Source organism: Notolepis coatsorum (assembly GCF_963971535.1).
Source record: "Notolepis coatsorum genome assembly, chromosome: 20".
In the NCBI taxonomy this organism is placed as follows: Eukaryota; Metazoa; Chordata; class Actinopteri; order Aulopiformes; family Paralepididae; genus Notolepis; species Notolepis coatsorum.
This window is the reverse complement of record NC_140184.1, coordinates 37,599,316-37,619,217: the sequence shown is the minus strand read 5'-3', so window position 1 is coordinate 37,619,217 and position 19,902 is coordinate 37,599,316. Positions and strand designations below refer to the sequence as shown.

At 40.1% G+C, this 19,902-nt stretch overlaps 1 protein-coding gene across 1 annotated transcript in view; it reads right to left on the bottom strand.

Moving 5' to 3' along the window:
- nr1h3 (nuclear receptor subfamily 1, group H, member 3) overlaps positions 1 to 19,476 on the bottom strand; it is a 57,143-nt gene extending 37,667 nt beyond the window's left edge. The window contains exons 1-5 of the mRNA XM_084337507.1: positions 19,180 to 19,476; positions 15,702 to 15,868; positions 7,527 to 7,609; positions 6,493 to 6,741; positions 1,385 to 1,651 (exon numbers count right to left, since the gene is read on the bottom strand). Coding sequence (XP_084193633.1) covers positions 1,385 to 1,651; positions 6,493 to 6,741; positions 7,527 to 7,569 — 559 coding nt within the window. The 5' untranslated portion in view covers positions 7,570 to 7,609; positions 15,702 to 15,868; positions 19,180 to 19,476. The remainder of the gene's footprint in view (positions 1 to 1,384; positions 1,652 to 6,492; positions 6,742 to 7,526; positions 7,610 to 15,701; positions 15,869 to 19,179) is intronic.
- Between the last annotated feature and the right edge of the window lie 426 nt (positions 19,477 to 19,902).

Below are 19,902 nucleotides of genomic sequence, written 5' to 3'. Positions count from 1 at the left end.
TACTGATCAATCAAATAGATTGTTACTTACTTACATAATCATTCTCCATTATTTAGTTCAAATAAATAAATATTGATTAAGAACCTTTCAAAAACTCCCTCCTAGTTTACGGCTTGTTCAGTGCGCACCTTGGTGAGAGATGATACGTTAGAGGGAGAGAGAGATACATTACCCGTTAGTTTATAGTTTTTTCAAGTGTGCACACTAAAAGACATAATATAGAGAAAGTGAGAGAGATATGTTACCTCTTCTATTGGTGATAGATTCAAATATATGTTGCCCCCCTCTTTCTTGGCATAACATTATAAACCAGTCAAAAAGTGTCCCTATCTTACTTCATTTCATGCAGTCTATCTCCCTTTGCTGTTATAAGGCTGTGTTGTGAATTCAAATAAATATTGATAAGATTCCTTATGAGCATATAAAAAAGATCCTTCCTAGTTTACTGCTTGTTCCAAGTGCGCATCTGGGTGAGAGAGTATATGTTAGAGAGAAAACAAGTCTATGTTACCCCTGAATCATACAGCTTGTTCAAGTCTGCACACTGATAAGATACATTACCCCTGAATCATACAGCTTGTTCAAGTCTGCACACTGATAAGATACATTACCCCTGAATCATACAGCTTGTTCCATGTCTGCACACTGATAGATACATTACCCCTGAATCCTACAGCTTGTTTATGTCTGCACACTGATAGACACATTACCCCTCCTATTGTAATGGGTTAAAATAGATGCTGAAATGATCCCCTCTTTATTGGCATAACCTTATAAACCGAAAAATTCCCCTATCTTACCACTACTTTTCATCCCCTGTCTATCTCCATTCGCTGTCACAATGCTGAAGTTTGAACTGCACATGGAGAGAGGATGTTATTTCCTCCTTATTGACATAATTAGCAAACAGCGAATCTAAACATTCCCCTAGTTTCCCGCTCGTCTTTATCCTGTGCTGGCGGCAAGAGAAGAGGAGAACAACAGTAGAGGACCCAGCTAAGTGTCTCATCTCTTCAGCTGGTGCAACAAACTTCCGCATCCTGGCCAATTGAGTACGTATAGAACTCTTTGGTGAGAATGCGTCTCAGATGTAAGGTAAAAGTAATGTAACGAGTAGTATAACAAATTACTTTCCCCAGGGAGTAATTATGTGTCAAGTAATGCGTTACTTTTGAGATAAGTAACAAGTCGTGTAATGCATTACTTTTTTTTTTTTTTTAATGACCCCAACACTTGGTACTGACCGTGTTGGAACCGGTAGCAATTAGTCGATACCCAACCCTTCTATCGGTGTGGCTTCACTCTGGGTTCCAATAGTAACCCCCCATGCGCCAAAACTACAGGCGTGATCTTTAAACAATCTCTACCTCATAAAGACACTCACACTGCTCCAGCATGCCCGCCTCTCGACACTTGCGCAGGCGACACTGCTGACACTTGCGGCGCATGTACATGTCCATCTCGCAGCGGCCGTTGTTCTTGCAGGAGTACTGGGCACTCTTGATGACGCTGCGGCGGAAAAATCCCTTGCAGCCCTCGCAGCTGAGCACGTTGTAGTGGAAACCGGAGGCCTTGTCGCCGCACACGCTGCATACCTCGTTGCCCAGCATCTTCGGCGCCGGACCCTTCTTCCTCTTCACTGGCTGGCCATCTGAAGTCACATATAGTACATCATAGACTATGAATACCTGTACACCTTGTGTGTACACATATCTGCACAAAAACATCAATGGGCAGTACATCTAAGAGGAGATAAATCCATTTGATAGATATAGGCTGACTTTAAGAGATAAAATCTTAAAATGGTAAAACCGAGATGATAACAGCTGTTTCAGGGGGGGGAAGACAATAACTGTTGTCAGACAGTGGATAGTACATATCTCTCCACTTAATCATGAAAACAAGAATAAGTCTGCACTCACACTGGAACTTGTCCAACTGGTTTGATTACACACACCAAGGATAGTTGTGATTTTTTTAACCAATAATGTTGTTGTTCCTCATAATAACTCCGACTAGTTAGCTACAAACCAATGCAAAGTCAATATGGGTCACACTCACACTCCTATCTGTACAAGCTGACTGTGGACCACTGAGATCTACTTTGTGTGCACTGGAGAGTACATTTTAGTTGTTTCCATAGGGATAGGGTTCCAAAAATCTGAACTATCACTTTTTGGCTAAGTACAACATTTTGGACATCTAGCCCTATTTCCTACTTACCAATGATGTTGATAAGTAGAGTCCTTTCTCAGCATTATCCGCGCTGTTCTTCATACCAAATACCAGCAGCTCCTGCTAGTTAGCCACAAAACTAAATAAAGCAAGGTCTGTGGGGCTATACTCCAGTTTGTACAAATCCTGATATAAATGCCTGGGCCCTCATTTATCAATAATGCGTAGAAAGTAGGGATGTCCGATATTATCAACCTATTATCGGCCGATATTGGCAGTAAAATATGTGATATCGGAAAATATCTGTATCGGTTTTCAAAAAAATACCCCTTTATTTACCCAGGCAAGCAAGTAAGAACAAATTCTGATTTTATTTATTGTCAAAAGTATGCATAATGTTATGTTAATTCCACAACAAGACATATGTAATGTTAATTACCTGAAATTATTCCGTTTTTTGGGGGGGGAAAGCCTGCATATATCGGTATCGGTTGATATCGGTATCGGAAATTAAGAGTTGGACAATATCGGTATAGGTAAAAAAAATGCCTAGTAGAAAGTGTTCTATTTTCGTTTCCTAAGCATGGAATTTAGAATGTCTCTATGCACAGAAAATCAACCATGCGTGCACAGGTCCTACGCACACTCTGTGTTGATAAATACCAATGGTCTTACCGTCTATGCTCATGCATGATTGTAATAATTTGCATACTGAACCGCCCTTCATTAACCATATGGTAATGAAACACATCACTGAGAGCGAGTCCTCCGTAATCAATCTCGCTCTCAGTGAAGTTTCAACGGAGGTCATCTATTCTAACCAACAAAAAATGTACGTTGGACCGTGCCGGTGGCCAAAGACCCAAGGGTGGAGAGGACTTGAATGTGCATGGGGGTGGCATTTGTGCGTTTTGTATAAACGCAGTATAAAAAAAATATAAAAAAAATTCTTTTACATTTTCTTTTTTTAAACAACAGATGTAGTATGTTTATTTTGCAGCAATTCTTTGTTGTTGCCGCCATCTTTAGTGTTACAGCCCCTCACACTGCTTAGGAATGACTGTACGCACCATTGATAAATGAGGGCCCTGAAACCTACGTTGGGTGCACTGTGGAGTAGGTTTCAGCATGGTCCCATTACTTTACATTCGTTTTGTGACCAACTAGCCAAAGCTATGGGTATCGAGTATGAAGAACAGCATGGATCGTGTTTAGTAAGGACTCTTACTGGTCGACATCACTGATAAGTAGGAAATAGGGCTAGGTCTCCAAAATTCTAAACTCACCCTTTAAAAAGGGGAATGTCACACATTTCATAAGAATTCACATACTGTATGTTCCTCCTGTGCCCCAGGACAGTCCAGTCAGTATTTGTGAACATGCACCACTCTCTCCTAAAACTAGAAATCAGAGTGAGCCCTCCACTCTGTGATGCAACTGGGATGTCAAATTTTGTGCTTCAAAGACTAATCAAAGGGGCTCCGACTTTATGACTTTGACATTTATGTCCAATAGAATGTTTGTGTGAGCTCTTACATCCGAATGAGTTGGTCACGATAGTTGATGATAATTAAACTTCAGTTCATTAGCTACATGAGAAATATTCTAAAACTATTAAAACTGCCATACTTTGTGTCAAAGTTAATTTTGATAGGACAAACAATTTAAAATAAATAAAAGATTTAAAATAAATAAAAATACGAGTTATTAAATTAATTAAAAAACATCCCTCCAGTCATCAAATAAATTACCATAAAATAATCATAATACGGTGAATCTGTGATATTTCCTCAAACTATAATTGTACCATTAAAATCTCATACCGTGGCATCCCTACTCATAACATAGGCCACCACGAGTAGCCTATTACCTCTAAAGGTGCTCCCATGGTCGAGCGGACTGTACACTGAGCGGACTCAAAGCGGACCCAAAACGGACTCAAAGTGTGAAGCTCCAATCTTCTAATGCGCGGACGTCCGTGCCACTCACTTGGTGTCACATAAAAGGGTGCTCTGCGTTTTGGTTGACATCGACCTGCATTTAATGTGACGCCGATCTGCATTTTACTCTGACCACTCGCTCCGTGCCAAGTGAGAGTAGGGCTTGAGATGTTTGAATGGCTTTTCTAAATGAAGTGTGTAAAACTGCCCGTTTTATTTCGCATTGCATGAAATAAAAACACCAGTTTTATTTCAAAATATTGGAAACGGAGATAACATAGACTATAAATAAAAAAAATAAATATAAATATATAAATATAAATATATAAAAAAAATAAAAAATAGAAACACCAGTTTTAAAACGTTTTTTACCAATGTTGTTCAGCTACCCGATTATGGAAAAATATGATTATGGCAAAACTTAACTTAAATAATAAATAATCACTATTATGGGTCTTTTTGTATCACAAACAGTACTGTATTTGCAAATCTGGTATGTCATAAATGTATAGATGTAGCAGTACTGTCTATCTGTATGTCATATATGTCCTGATGAATTGAAAATGGGGGACCCTGATGTAAACAAGACGAAGGTCTTTCTCTGGTCTGCATCCCCTTAACAATTGTGTGTATTGAGCTGTACTGTATTGTACCCATTCTGCAATCTGTTAAAAAGTTTTCAATCAAAGAGAGAGAGAGAGAGAGGCGGACATCTGTGCTCTACTGAGCACACCTTTCTAGTCCCCAGATGACTTTGGCACAGTAGACGCGCGACAGACAGCGTCAATGTGAGAAACACAATCCCTCCCCCTCTCGCTCTGAATAATATGCATATTAGATCACTCAGTGATTAACCGCAACGGGCATATAGTAAATAAGGATAAAGTATGTTAAAGACGCATTTATTGGACTCGTTGCGCGCAGTTTACATAGAAACAGCGCGACTCCCGAGGAGATGCATTGCTCCCGAGTCCCAAGAGGAGTATCACGCAGGACTGAAGAGCTCACAGCGCGCATGTAATGAATCCGCATTTTGATGACATCATCACAACAACACGCGTTAGGTTACAGGTTGCTTCTGTTTCGGTGATATATTTTCGGTGAAAAAACCCTTTCGGCCGAAAGCCGAAAGGCCATTTTTGGCCATTTTCGGCAGAAAACTTTCAGTGGCCGAATTTTCGGTGCATCCCTACCAGGCCATGTGAGCGGCGCGGGGCGCGGAGCGGGCGGTTTTGACGTGAGCGAGGAGTGGGTTTTAAAATGAGTCGGCTCGACGTCCGGAGCGAGAGTTCTCCTCCGCTCCAATCCACTCCAGGCCGCTCACAGTGGTTTAACACTGTTGATGTAATATATACATGCAGTACAATGCCAAAGCAACAGATGGCGATGTACAAACATGAAGGCCATTTTCAACCAATGAGAAGGGTGAACCTGTGATATCCTGTTCAGGCTTTGTCACTGTAGAGACGCCCACACTCACTCCTGTTAGAAAAAGTATCGACGCCATTGTTGTTGACGTTAGCTTACATGCTAACGTTAATGGCAGCGACCATAGCATTGTGGCTCAGCTAGCCTATCATCGCTTAATAGAGCTAGTGAATGGATAAACAACGTTATTTAACATTGCAGAATGGCTACAATTACAATGCGGCTCAATACAAACAATTGTTAAGGGGCCCAGGGGGTGTAGACTGTTGTAGTTTGAGCTAATTTACACCATGCTCCAAAAAAAAATACAAAAAACTGCCGAGCGATCTGGCGCGGGGAGCGCTCGATTCAAGGTGAGCGGGGAGTGAGCGGGGAGCGAGCGGAGAGCGGCTTGGGGGCGGGGTCACAACATGAGCGATTAGCGGAGCGGACCAAGCTTTAAAGAGCGAAGAGCGGATTTCTCGGCCGCGTCGATCCGCTCACGTGGCCTGATCCCTACTCAATTTCACAACAGTTGCTTCCCTCAACAACAGTCGTGATTGGAGGATCAAGAAAAGAGAGCACGGCTTGAGTTAGGTCAATTGGGTCCTGCTGGGGACCTAAGTTTAAAAACCACTGCTTTGCCGTTATCAGATACATTTCTGTATTTTGATGGTCAAGACCAAGCACAATATGTCCTGTGTGTGTCCAGTGTTTAAAAATGCAGCACAAACCGCTGGAGAGTTACCTAAGGATATTGATATAAGTGTACCGACAACAGTAGCTCGTTTGTTTTCATTTTTACTTTTAGAGTGCACTCGCCTATATTCTGTTATTTTAGATCAGTCTAAAAAAAAATATCTAAATTGAAAATAGATCAAATCGTTTCAGTTAATATACAAACAGTTATTTTATACACTTTACTTTCATTTCACTAAAACGTTTTCTTTCTTTCATATCTTACACACACCTCTGTTGGCAGGCAGGTCGCCTGCAGAAGGATCCTGCTTGATGTCACCAATATCTACAGGAAGAGGGCTGCTCATCTCAGCCAGTGAGGGGCCGTTGTGGGTAGGTGCAGAGAAGCCGCCTGACTGGGACAGGTCGTCCAACGACAGCAGGCCGTCATGGTGTTTCACTGCAGCTCTTCCACCGTTCTCCTCGCCCATGCAGTCCAGCTGCAGCGTGGATGGCCTGGTGTCAAACACCTTCCTTTCACCTGGGGGCAACATTCAAAACAAACCCTTTATATTATATCCTTCTGCATGTCTTCAAATCACCCTCTACACCAGGTTTTTAACTGCAGTTAAACAAAGCTATTCCTTACAAATGCCCCACAATGAGTTTGAAGAATGGGGCATTGAAATAACCGTTTTCTGTTTATAAATATATAACTATGAAATATTGACCTCAAATATATACACACACAGGTCTTTGATAATCATACCAATAACCGCAGAAGCTAAAAGTCAAGTCTTGTATGAAGCGACAGGGGTCTACATCTAATATCAATCTTATTCCAAGAGACAGCATTGACCATATTCACACGGCAGCCATTTTACTCTTATGTCATGCTCAGGTTGGGATTAATTTCCACCTTGGGTGGGAACAGGGTGGAAATAAATCTCAACCTGAACATGACATAAGAGCAAAATGGCCACAGTGTGAATATGGTCAATAATACTACAAAGAGATGCCTGATCAATGTAATGAACAACAGGGCTGGCAACTCTTGTTTGATGCTCCCAAAATAGTTGTATTTAGACAAATTACAACGTTTCAATCCCCAATAGTATCTTCCAACCGTTTTTGAAACGCCATGTGTCTAAATAAAAGCATTGAACAAGAGTTCAGAGACCTACAGTGTATTCTTCATGGATACCTGTGGTTCAGTTTGGCTCAGCACCAAAGAAGAGATGAAAGAGACCAAAGATTTACTGCAAATAATGTACCTCATTGAGTATTTAAATACATGTTGTTGATAAAGAGGAAGACGTCTCTTACCATGACCAACATATGGGATATCAGTCGCAGACAGTGTGGACATCTTCTGCACAGCAGCTTGTCATTACGAAATCAAACTGCACCTGTGGACAAAATAATATCAACCCATCATTCACATTTCACAACATACTTTTCGTGCCAATACCCCCGCCCACGCTTGAAAAGGATAGTGGGCGGTCGACCCACCTGTGAGTCGGGACAGCATATTCTCACACCATTTCAACCCAGGGGCCATAGTTTTACAGGACATAATTGTGCACAATGACAAATGTTATCATCTCAAGTTGAGGTTAAGGTGCGAGGTCTCACTCTCCAGTAATGTACCATACCAGTGGAATGTTAATTTCTCGCCATTACCAGAGATTGTCCCCGTCTTTAACAAATTTCATGTGCATAGTGCCAGCATATATTTTGGTAGATCTTTAAGGTTAGGGTTAAGGTAGCCTCCAGGGCGAAATGGTGTGAAAATATGGAGTCCGCCACCCACCCTCCCTCCCTCTCCACTAACACAGAAGGAAGGGGGGGGGGGGGTGACCTAACACTCTCCATAATCTTTAAAGGGATATTTGAAAATAAGAAAAATCAGCTTAGACAATTAGACATTGAATAAATAGGACAAAAACACAGATGCAAGAAAAACAAAGATTTTTAGCTAGAGTTGAAGAAGCTGGGGTGTTAAAAAACAAGGTTGACTTTCCAAGCTCAGTCTGCACTCTGAGCATAAGCCAGTCATTTGAGATAGAGTCCATAGTTCCAATCCAGCAACATTGTGATATGGGTGGGCATTTCACAGAAATGGCCTTAAAGATAAACAGATACCAGTGTTTATTTTGCCTCTCTGCCAGAGAAGACCAAACCACTTTAACATACAGATGCTGTGGCGAGTACCATATCTATCACCTAACATATAATCTGTCATAAATTTGAGAGTAGAATGATAGACCATGTCTAGAGCTGGGATTCCGTTAGCCGGAAAATACCAGCCAATGGCCGTCTAGAATTGCAATTGGCCGATAAATCTTTAACCATTGTGGCCGGTAAAAAAGTCGAAATATTACATTGACTGTGGCGAGTGAATATGTGTTGACTTGTGTGTGTGACAGCTATGGCTTACTGAATGCATACTTAGTAGACTACTGCTCTGTCCTGCGACAAGAGAGGGGGCGAGTGCATGTTCTGGCAGTGACATCACCTTCTGACGACATACATTGACAAGTTCAACAACAATCACAAAACACAACGATACATTCGGTTTGATATATTTCTATGGTTGTGGTAGACTACAGTAAACAGGCGTCCCTTTATACGAGAATACTAACTAGTAACTAACAATAAAGAGGGACATGTAGTCACTTGAGTCAGCAGGACCAGTGAAAAGAACTGAAACAAAACAATCCAATATTTCAGCGAGGCAACACATAATTAAGTACACACTGATGAGCTACACTACAATGTATATTAATGTTAGGTAACATAGCGTTAACAGTATTAACGTGAAATTGTCCAAAGGAGTCCCGTCTGCCAACAAAGATAATGTTACATCAGAGAACAAATTTATTGACAAAATGGATCACCATTCAACGTTAAGACTCCTGCCTGCCTGTGATAAGTACTTATGATTAACGTTATTTCTCCTATTAGGCTACAGCTAACGTTACATTGATCCATTTTGTCTGTCTGTCTACATCGTTTTGAATTATCAATGAGGATTATCCATTTGGTGGTCAGGGTTGACGCTGTGTCCATCTCCGTTGTGTAAATTTTTGACAGTGAGAAAATTCAAGAGATAAACTTTTGGAAGCGAGGGATATTTTACAATCCGCAAAGCTGTTGTTTCTGCAAAGGTTTATGATTACATTTAGGTTATAATTTTTAAATTAACAACTGGACTGTAATACCTTCCGTCAAATTACTATCCAATCAGTGGCAGATCAATGTAGCCACAGCCTAACCATGTTTTCATGCATTTCTCTATGGCTGCATGTTTATTAAAGGATATGGCCATTCAATTTTACATTTGGTCAGTAAATTAGGATCTTGTCAAAAAGGTTGATAGCGGAAACCCTGGTCAAGAGGTTTCAGAGTGGAAGGAGCAATATTTCTATACATCTCACATCTCATAATCGACTGAAAAACTGCTTCAACCACCCTCTTTCTGCTAATCATTGGGAAGCTGGTTCTGTTCCTGTACAAGAAGCCAATTTTATAAGAAAGGCTTCTCATCTTTTTCTTAAGACTTATAAGTAGGGTTGGGCATCGTTTGGATTTGAACGATTCCGGTTCCGATTCCGATTCTCCATATCGATTCCTGTTCTAAACGATTCTCGATTCCGATTATTTGAGGTGCAGGTCAAAACAGGTCACAGCTTATTTCGAAGGAGATTTTTTATTTTTTTTTTATTTCAAAAAGAAAATCATACTATTCACATTTTCAGTTGACTTGATACAGTTTAATTTGGTTGCTGTACTGTAACTAGGGTATTAATTAACAAAGTAAAAAAAAAAAAAAAAAAGTAAAAAAAAAAAAAGTTTAAAAATCGAAATTTAGAATCGAAATTCAAATATGTTACTTCCGGTTCCAGAACCGGAAGTTAGGAACCGGTTCCTATTAGAACCGGTTTTCGGTGCCCAACCCTACTTATAAGAAAGGCTAAAGTAACCTCTTTATACTGCATGCAAGAAGAACTAATTCTGCATGTGACTAGCATACATTAGCCTGGCTGTAAAGAGTTGTGTGTGGTTCAGTTGAGCACATTTTCATTCATATATCTTGAGGTGAGAAGTCAAGGGACCCTTTTTATCTGCACACCACATAATTTTTACATTTTCTCAATCGTGGTGCTAGTTTCTATGCTCCCGTTGTCTAAAAGAAAATGACAACTGATCAATGATAAACTTTATGGTATACATTCAAGAAATTGGGTATACATTTGCAGGATTTGATTCACATGATATTTGATCTGCAATGCCTAGTTTGATCTGAATTGAAGTTTGATGGCTCCTACTCCATAGTACTAACCCCCAAAGGGAGAGGGGAGGTGTAGTGCATCGAGTGGCTGAATGTTATCTATAGCAGTCGTTCTCAACCTGTGGTACTTGGATCCCCTTGCTGGTGGTACTTGAAAATAAATAAAAATATTATAATTTTTATTTTTTTTGTCCGCAGTCATGCCACTGAACTTAGAAGCAGGCCAGGCCGCGTGAATATTAAAGGCAACCAACTTGTGTTCAGCCTTGCGTTCAGCGTTTCTCTGATTGGCCACACGGCCACGCGACCGCGCTGCCACGCGGCAGAGAGTTGCAGCGGCCGTCTTCCGTTGTAGAATTGTTTACATCAGGGTGAACGCTATTGTATTCGCAAATATGAGAGCCGCGACGTGACCGCGCTGCCGCGCGGCAGAGAGTTGCAGCGGCCGTCTTCCGTTGTAGAATTGTTTACATCAGGGTGAACGCTATTGTATTCGCAAATATGAGAGCCAGCAATACTATGAATCATTAAAAAAATATACCGTTAACTGGAATATGTTGTTTCTTTACACATATGTTGGGATTATGTAATTGGTTTGTCATGACAAAACAATAAAAATCGCTACTTTACATCAGGGTGAACGCTGTTAGTAACGCTGCCACCACCCACTTCAATGACAGAGCTCTCATATTTGCGAATGCATAAACTATATCTTAAATTATGGCTATGTGTCTAATATGGCTGTCGCAAAGTCATTGATAAGCGACAGCCATATTAGACACAGCCATAATTTAAGATATAGTTTATGCATTCGCAAAATATGAGAGCTCTGTCATTGAAGGGCTTCTACAACGGAGCACGGCCGCTGCTGCGTCAAGCCGGCGGCGGCGCACGGAAGCCGGGGACAAACCACTGCATCGTTACAGCGTACAGTTCCACACTGATGTACAGTGACACCCAGAGTTTCTAGTTACAGTAGTGACGCGTGAATCGAGATAGTCCTAACAGTGTTTATTATTAAGAGTCAGATAGTCCGCACAGTGTTTATAGTCCTAACAGTGTTTATTAGTAAGAGTCAGATAGTCCTAACAGTGTTTATTATTAACACTTTGATTGCCTAAGGCTAAATTCATGATATACCATCCCTTGCCAGCTCTATTTGTCTATGGAGAAGTTCCCCTTCTTTGCAGGGCTATAACTTTTTAAATTCTATTGCTAGATTGCCATTATTAGGGCTCATTCAAGGTCCTATATGTATTGTTCATGGTGTAGCAACGTTAAACTTTTTCATTCACATATTCATACTAAAATATGGTCTAAGGTATAAGTATGTTTTCATCTCTTTCTGCAGCTTTCTCCAGAACGTGATTTATAGACCCAAATGCATTATATTGATGATGAAATACAGTTTGATAGCAATCGGCGCGATATAAAAAATTCCAACTGGACGTACTTCTGGAAGTTACTACACGTCATCTGATGTTGACCGGATGGGCGAGGGGGCGTTTATAATTCCGTGGGCAGCGTTATAACATTCATCTAATGTGGGTCATATGTTCATCAGATCAGTTAGTATCGAACACGGTAATATTACACGCTAAAACTCACCCCAGTCTCCTCGGGCCGTTGGGCGATCAGCGTGGGGTAGACAGTTTTCCATTATGGGATGTCGAAATACCCGGTCCATTTCCAGGTTGTATAATAGTATATACGTCCAAATCATGTTGTTTATCGAGTTATTGGCAACGGATCGCTATGTATTTGTCGAGCTCGAGTCCCGGGACCTATAGCGAGTGCCCGGAAGTAATATGGGTGATCACCACTTCATCCACATGACTTCCTGTTTGGCCCTTCTGCCGATCGGCCACCAGATGGCGCTCTTGAACCGCTAGAGGATTGAGAGGAGCTCAGAACTGTGTGTGAAGGCTGCAGAGGGGAAATATGATTCCGATAACAGATTTTTGAAATATTGATATTAAAGACGAGTTAGGGCGTCCTCGGCAACTTTAGCATGGCTAGGAAAGACGCCTAAACACGTTTGGCACTCAAAGTGTTAAAGAGTCAGATAGTCCTAACAGTGTTTATTATTAAGAGTCCTAACAGTGTTTATTATTAATTAACGTCATAAACCAACTACCAGATTTATTTTGCACCAGGGAACTTGAAGGTTCCTGCCGCTTGCGCTCGTGGCAAAAGGGGGCGGGCTAGCGGCGTGGGGTCGTGGCCAATCAGAGAAAAGCTGAACACAAGTTGGTTGCCTTTAATATTCACGCGGCCAGCAGGCCAGTGTTTCTAGTTGCGGCGGGGCGATAGTTAGATAACCTAAGTGGGGAACAACCAGGAGATCACTGTGACAGAGAGTAATGCAGTCTAAACAGTCATAAATCTTTTATTCAACTTCAGCCCCAGATTTCTATATTTTTTTGTAATGTCAGATACAAAAATTAAATACTCCCACTTTTCTGAAAATAGTTGTTAAATCTGACATTACAAAAAAACCATCAAAATCAGTGTTGTTGCTAATCATTGACCCCCAGTGAGTGAGTGAGTGAGTGTGAGAGTGAGAGAGTTTGAATTAAGTACATTTGCTGAAATACAGTTGTTCTTAATTATCTCACTTGCTATGTGAGAATGTTAGTTATTATGTTCTCAATGCCCCTTGTATTGTATGATAATTGTGTGGAAGTTTGCTAGTTCTAGTGCTACCCCTTTGTATATTGTGGCTGTGTCTGACAAAAGTTAACAATAAATAATGTTATTATTAGGAATACATTTGCCTCCTGCGTGAACTGTGCATAGCTGAATAGACTGTATTTTAACGTTGGTCATATGGTGGTACTTGGAGAGCCAGCTACGTTCTCAGGTGGTACTTGGTGTAAAAAGGTTGAGAACCACTGATCTATAGCACCTTTAATCCCATATTTGAAAGGATTACAGTAAAGAATGTTGCATAAAAGCAATAACATACTCGAGGTCATGCCAATGCTGATCTACAAAGGCAGTGTATCCGTGCCAATAACCACAATATGCCACTCGCTCCTTGCATGTTCTTGCTTAATGATAATATCTGAACCATAATCCTATAAATAGACAATAAAGAGGAACAGGAGATACCTGAAAAAGCAGAAATGAAATTGGTCATGTGGCAAGATGGCATACATGAACTATTTCTGTAAAGTGATTCTAGGGAAACCCATGCATGATTTGCATGGTTATTTTAAGTACGTTGACATGTTGCACTGCTAGAAGAATATTGTGTTTCCCTTTTTCTTTTTTCATGTATTCCATCTAAATAAAGTTGTTGGTTTTTAAGCTTGGTCAAAGAAAAATGTGCTCCCCAAGATATATTATTTTGATCAGGATTGGGCTTAACTCACTTTCAATTAAAAATGTAAACAGAAATGTCTGTGTAGTTGCTGATGAAGGCTCCATTATCATTTACTTGGATTAGCACATTTAAATGCAAAAGACATTTCAATATTTAAAAAAAAAAATCACCTCCTGATTTTGTCTAGCACAGTCTCTGGAGCGTAACAGAAGGAAGCATTTTGTATAAAAGTATTCTGTACTTCTGTATGACAACTAATAAAGAAACTTGAACTTGAAACTTGAATTGAAAGTGAATCGAACCCAACCTTGATCTTGATAAGCTAATACAGAAGACACTGATAATAAACATGATAAGTTTAAAACATGGTACATAACCGATTTACACCTACTCCAAAAACATGCACGGGACACTGACTGTTGTTTGAGCTCCCCAAATGTTTAAATAATTTGTCCAACCCATTAGCAATACTAGAATTATGAACATCATTTGAGCGTGAGAACTCTGCTTCGTTTGTGAAATGATGGAATGTCTGTGTGAGCCTAGATGGGCAGTTGTCATACAGAGCACAAAAAACACCATAATACAGACACTTGAAATGACCGATACGATAAGAACTGGCATATAACCGAAGACGCCGCGCCCGTATCAGGAAATCATATTGGTGTGCAACTTAAGCTCTCTGTATTTCTCCACCTCCATGTTTTGGCAACAAAATCTCCAAAGTGGCCATGTTCAAACGGAAATGGCACTGGGGCTGACCCAAAAGCTTCAAAGTTTCCATCGCTGCCATGGTAATCAATGTCATAATTACCATTTGACTGCTTAGTTGTCTTTTTTTTTGGGGGGGGGGTAATTTTTTTACAAATTCAAAAATATGCCTACATCAGCATAACCGTGTAGAAATAATAATCCACCATTAATTTGGAAAATCAGTACATATCAGACATGGTCATGATCTCTGACTTGATGTTTCTATAAAGTAACCTCAATATGCACTTGGATTGACAAGTAATCAAAATTCATTATCATATCCAAGTTACTGAGTGATTATGATTGGTGCATGGACCCATTATTGTTCAATACACTATTGGTATCTGCATGTCTTTTTACAGGCCGCCGATTACGTTACATATGAGTTAATAATATGATCCTGAAATTCATGTCACTACTCAATCTGTGGAGGGGGGGGGTGTTGAATGCCCATCTCTAGCTACTAGGATGACCAAGGGACAAGTATTCATTATTTCTTTGTCTGTATGAAACTGGGCCATACATATTAGCTTCATTCTGCTGACTTTTGATTCCCATTTCCCAAACTGTGAGTCAGACGCCATTTCCTGATGGGCTATAACTAATAAATATAGACCAAATAATGGAAATGTAATGGAAAGTTGTCTGTGGAAATTGAACTGATATATTTTCATAGTTGTTTCACTGATCTTGCTATAAAGTGATGCAGCAACAGGCCATATTCACCGCCACAGAATTTAAACACCTGCACTGTTGACTGTCTCTTTTTCGACTGTGACCCCACATAACTATTTCAACATTCAAGGTCACATATAGCCTAGATAGCGTCATTTAAACTTTTATATTGTTGTTCAATTTGCATTTCATTATCTTGAGCTTGGTATCTTTCTTATAGCTGCATTGCGCCACAGATCAGGCAATGTTGACCTATATTCTTATCTCAAACACCAAGATTCTAACACTGGCACGAATGCAGAGTTACTAATGACAATTTCAAATGAAGACATCTCCTCTTGAGTGAGCCATAAGTCACAGGCTAAACAAACCCTGTCACATTATAGGCCTGTAAAAGTAAACTGATGTCAGATACCATGACGGGAACATGGGTTTAGTGAGTTCAGCTTACCTCTGAAGTAAGTTCTTGTTATGACCTGTCCATCTTGCTTGATGAGCCTTAAAGATGCCCAGTCAAGGCACAACCACAAAATCTCTCTGACTTTCGGGTGAAAGTGTAATGGTTCAATATCTTGAAGAGAGCGACAGAGAGGGGGAAGCAATCCCTTTTACAATGTCCTTTTGGAGACAAGAGAAGAAATTGAGAGATAGAGGGGGGGGGGGGGCAGGGGGATGGAGGGGGAAAACGGGAACAGGAGAGGTTACTATCGGTCGTTTGCATGGCTCTGAAATCCCCACAGGGTCGTGGTGCTCCAACCCTTTTCCTGTACAAATGTCTAGGTAGCCCCTTTAATGCCAACACCCAGTGACAACACACACTTACATACACAGAAGGAGAACCACATATTATATCCAGTTTTTTCAATCCGAACATAAAATACTATGGACCACAGCTAGCATTAACAATGGTAATACAAAGTAGGTTATTTCACTGTTCCAAATTAGAAAGCTGTAGAAAAAAATATATAATTTAGATGAGTCATAAAATAATAGTTCACTCAAAGTACACTACTGGGCTTGGATGTATTTGAGTTAGGGCTGTCAGTTTATCGCGTTAATTAGATTGATTAATTAATTACACCGCAAATTATCGCGTTGTGAAAATTTACTCAAAATTAATTACAAAAAAAATAATATTTTTTTTGTATCTCATTCATTCCATAGGAATGTAGAATACACATTTACAGAATTTTCTTTTAATATGGTCCATTTGCATGTTCTTGGTATCTGATTCTAGGGACATCTATGAATCTCAGGGAATGTATTCCCAGTGTCAGAAATACTGTGGGCTAGATCCACAAAGAATGGATTGCACGGTGCAAGTTGCACCCTTACTTACAATTCATTATGAATTGAAAATGGGGGACCCTGATGTAAACAAGACAAAAGTCTTTCTCTGGTCTGCATTCCCTTAACAATTGTGTGTATTGAGCGGTACTGTATTGTACCCATTCTGCAATATTTTCATTCAATCAATCAATCTGCACGGTGATTGAATGAATGAACATTTTATTTTGAGTAAATTGTAATGAACCAAATGAGAATATTAATAAAAAAAAATGTATCTTTGACTGTGAATAACACCATGCTCAAACTGACCAGACCTGAAAAATCTAAGCAAATTAATAGATCGAAGATGATTAAACAGAAGGTTTTGTAGATACAGTACTGAATTCTGCCATCCGGACACATGCCATTTGAAATATGATTATAGAATATAGAATATCACAAATCCTGTAATTAATTAGATACATTTTTTTAATCGCCTGACAGCACTAATTTGAGTACAATATTATCAATAACTTAAATAGGTTAATTATCTTACCGATTAAGGCTCTAAAGTTTCCCCGACTACTCTCCGGCATCAGACACAAGAAATCCCAGCTGTGTATTGTACATTACATTATGTACAATAATCAGGGGCCTCTATGATTAACCAGCAAATTGGGGGAAAAGTCCAGGTTCAGTAGAGGCCTTTTATTAAAAAATATTAAACCAGAAATCAATATAGGTAATATATTTGTTTGATCTAAAAGAAAATCAGAGTCCTTGCTTGACAGTTTACACACTGGAGGATAGGCCTAGCTTGTGTTTTTAGGCAAATTTCAAAACAAAGAAAAGATGTACAAATCTAGAAGTTATTGAATGAATTCACGATCTTTGGGTTTCCAGTTTTTTTTCCTTCTTTCGTCTGACCTATGGTACAGTAACACCACTCGCTATAACTATGTGCGAGTCCAATGTTCTGTACAGCTTATCAGTCAGTTACCTTTGTCCAAACGAGTGCTTTAGACTGCTGGAAATGTTCATAGTGCCACCAAATAGAGAAAGAGGATCATAGACTTGATTTCTTGATTCCTGAATTGAACCAAGAGCTTCTATAAGAGGCTGTAACAAACATGAGAAAATATGCAGGTATTGTAGGAGAGCATATCTCACCCTCCCTTTTTTTTTAAAACACATCATTGACAGAAAAGGAGTGTGCATAACATCATACAAGACTAAGAAATCTGAATAGATGTCATAGAGCTGAAAGAAATGGCTAAAATGTGACATGATTCTTCTTAGCCACAATAAACCAATAATTATGATGATAGGTGGTTTCGTAACAAAACCAGCATTTTAGATGTGATTTCCTGTCAGTTGTTGATATCAGAACACACACTGCAACAGCTGCAGTCCAAGCTGTTTCCTAGCAACACATTCCACTGGGTAACAACAACCCTGACAAATAATAAATATCAGAACTTAATGCCAAAGTAGCAAGGCATTGTCCTCCTTTATCGATTTGATTACTCGTTAAGAAATAAGTAGTCTAAACTTGACCAGGGAACTTCCTTACCCTCTTCTCTCATTAAAATATAGGCCTATATGTATGATTGATCTATTTTAAAGCATTGATGTTAATTACTGATAAGGTGCATACTGGTTGGTAATAATGAGACTACTCTGGTCATAACTTAAGTGTATGTGCACGCACATTGTCTGTGCTGTCAGTTAATATGACTGGGTGGGAAATGTCAATTTCTCACAACCTCAGGATATCAAGCGGATCTAACTCTTACTAGTAAAGCAAAATAATATCCCATACTCAGCACCAACACCGTGTGAAAGCCAGAGTCGTCGCTTTCGGCCTTAATGTCAAACTGAACTGGGTTCCAAATAGACCAACGTTTCCTCAATCACTCTGCTGGCAAAGGAGGAAGCAAAACTGCTTCACCTCGGTTAGTTGACAGCTTACTTTAGCATACTACGTTAGATCAGTTAAGTGATAATACCTCGTGTAGAAAACCAATTATTTCACACAAACATAAGATGTCCTCCCCAGGCCTGAGCGAAGTTAACCTTAATGCGACAATGGTGTCAACTGGCAAAATCAACAAACAAGTTGTCGTTGTTTCGCCACCGTGATCGTCGTGTTAACGCCATGTAAACACGTTAACCTGAGCAAGAGTTAACCAGCGAGGTAACACTACCACTGTCATGTAGTTAACGTTAGCGTTATTAACCACGGGGAATATGAAATGCCAACCTCGTTAAAAGCCCACGTAGCTAACGGGTTAGCCATTTTGACAAGGGACTAGCTTAGCTGTTATTGTTAGCAAAGTAGTCAAATAGCAAGTGGGTTAATAATGCTTTCTTGTAACGGTCGGTTAATCTAAGCCACCATTAAGTGTAACCAACCAATGACACCGATTCAGCTAAATATGTTAGCCAAAATCAACACTATATCTATTATTATTGAGCAGGGTAACGTAGCGTTCTAGGCAGCAAGACACTGGAGCTGTGAACTCCCCTTCCGACAAGTTCAGCCAACAACACAGGTTCGTTAACGTCGGCTCGGCTTCAAACACTAACGTTATCTGGCTGCAACGTTACCACGAAGAAACACATTTGACTAATGTTACAAAACTAAACACAAAACTCACAATTTGTTGACTTGCCGGACAGTTCATGCCTTTGGAAACGGTGTGATTTGTAACTCTAGCTAGCTAACGCTACGCCGTGCTTTTCTTGAGGATCTCTGGCAGCAAGGCGAGCTCATCATGTGACTCCAGCAGGCACATCAGCAGGACATGATGGCAGTGAATCACACACCCACTGTTATTATATCGAAGTCGCGCTGGAGCCAGAGTTATTATGTTGTATGTTTGCAGGAGAATAGAACGTTAGCTAGTAAACGGTTACATAAAACGAGCACTGGAGGTATTACATGTAGGTAGCTATGTTAGGAGCCTATTGATAGAGGTTCCCCTGTCAGACAGTAGGTGGCGCAGGGAAAGCACGAGTTCGTTCCTGTGGACTTCAGAATAAAAGTGCTAAAACACCCATTCACGTCATTGTTGTCCCCTCGGCCCTTGCCATAGCCCCTCGGGAATCCCTATCGAAGCCAAATGTTACATTTTCGTTATTGTCTAGCGTTCTGCTACGCTCTATTGGACTAAGTATTTTGCCACATGCACCTTTCAAAACCAGATTCTCAAACATAAACATAAAGACGGACAACACGCTCATCACAGACAAGTTGGATGTAGCCAATTACTTAAACACTTTCTTCACAAACATAGCCACAACACTGGTAAACAAACTACCCTCCCACTCAGGGCATTATGGGGTAGAACACATAGTAGCATACTACAAGAACCTAGACG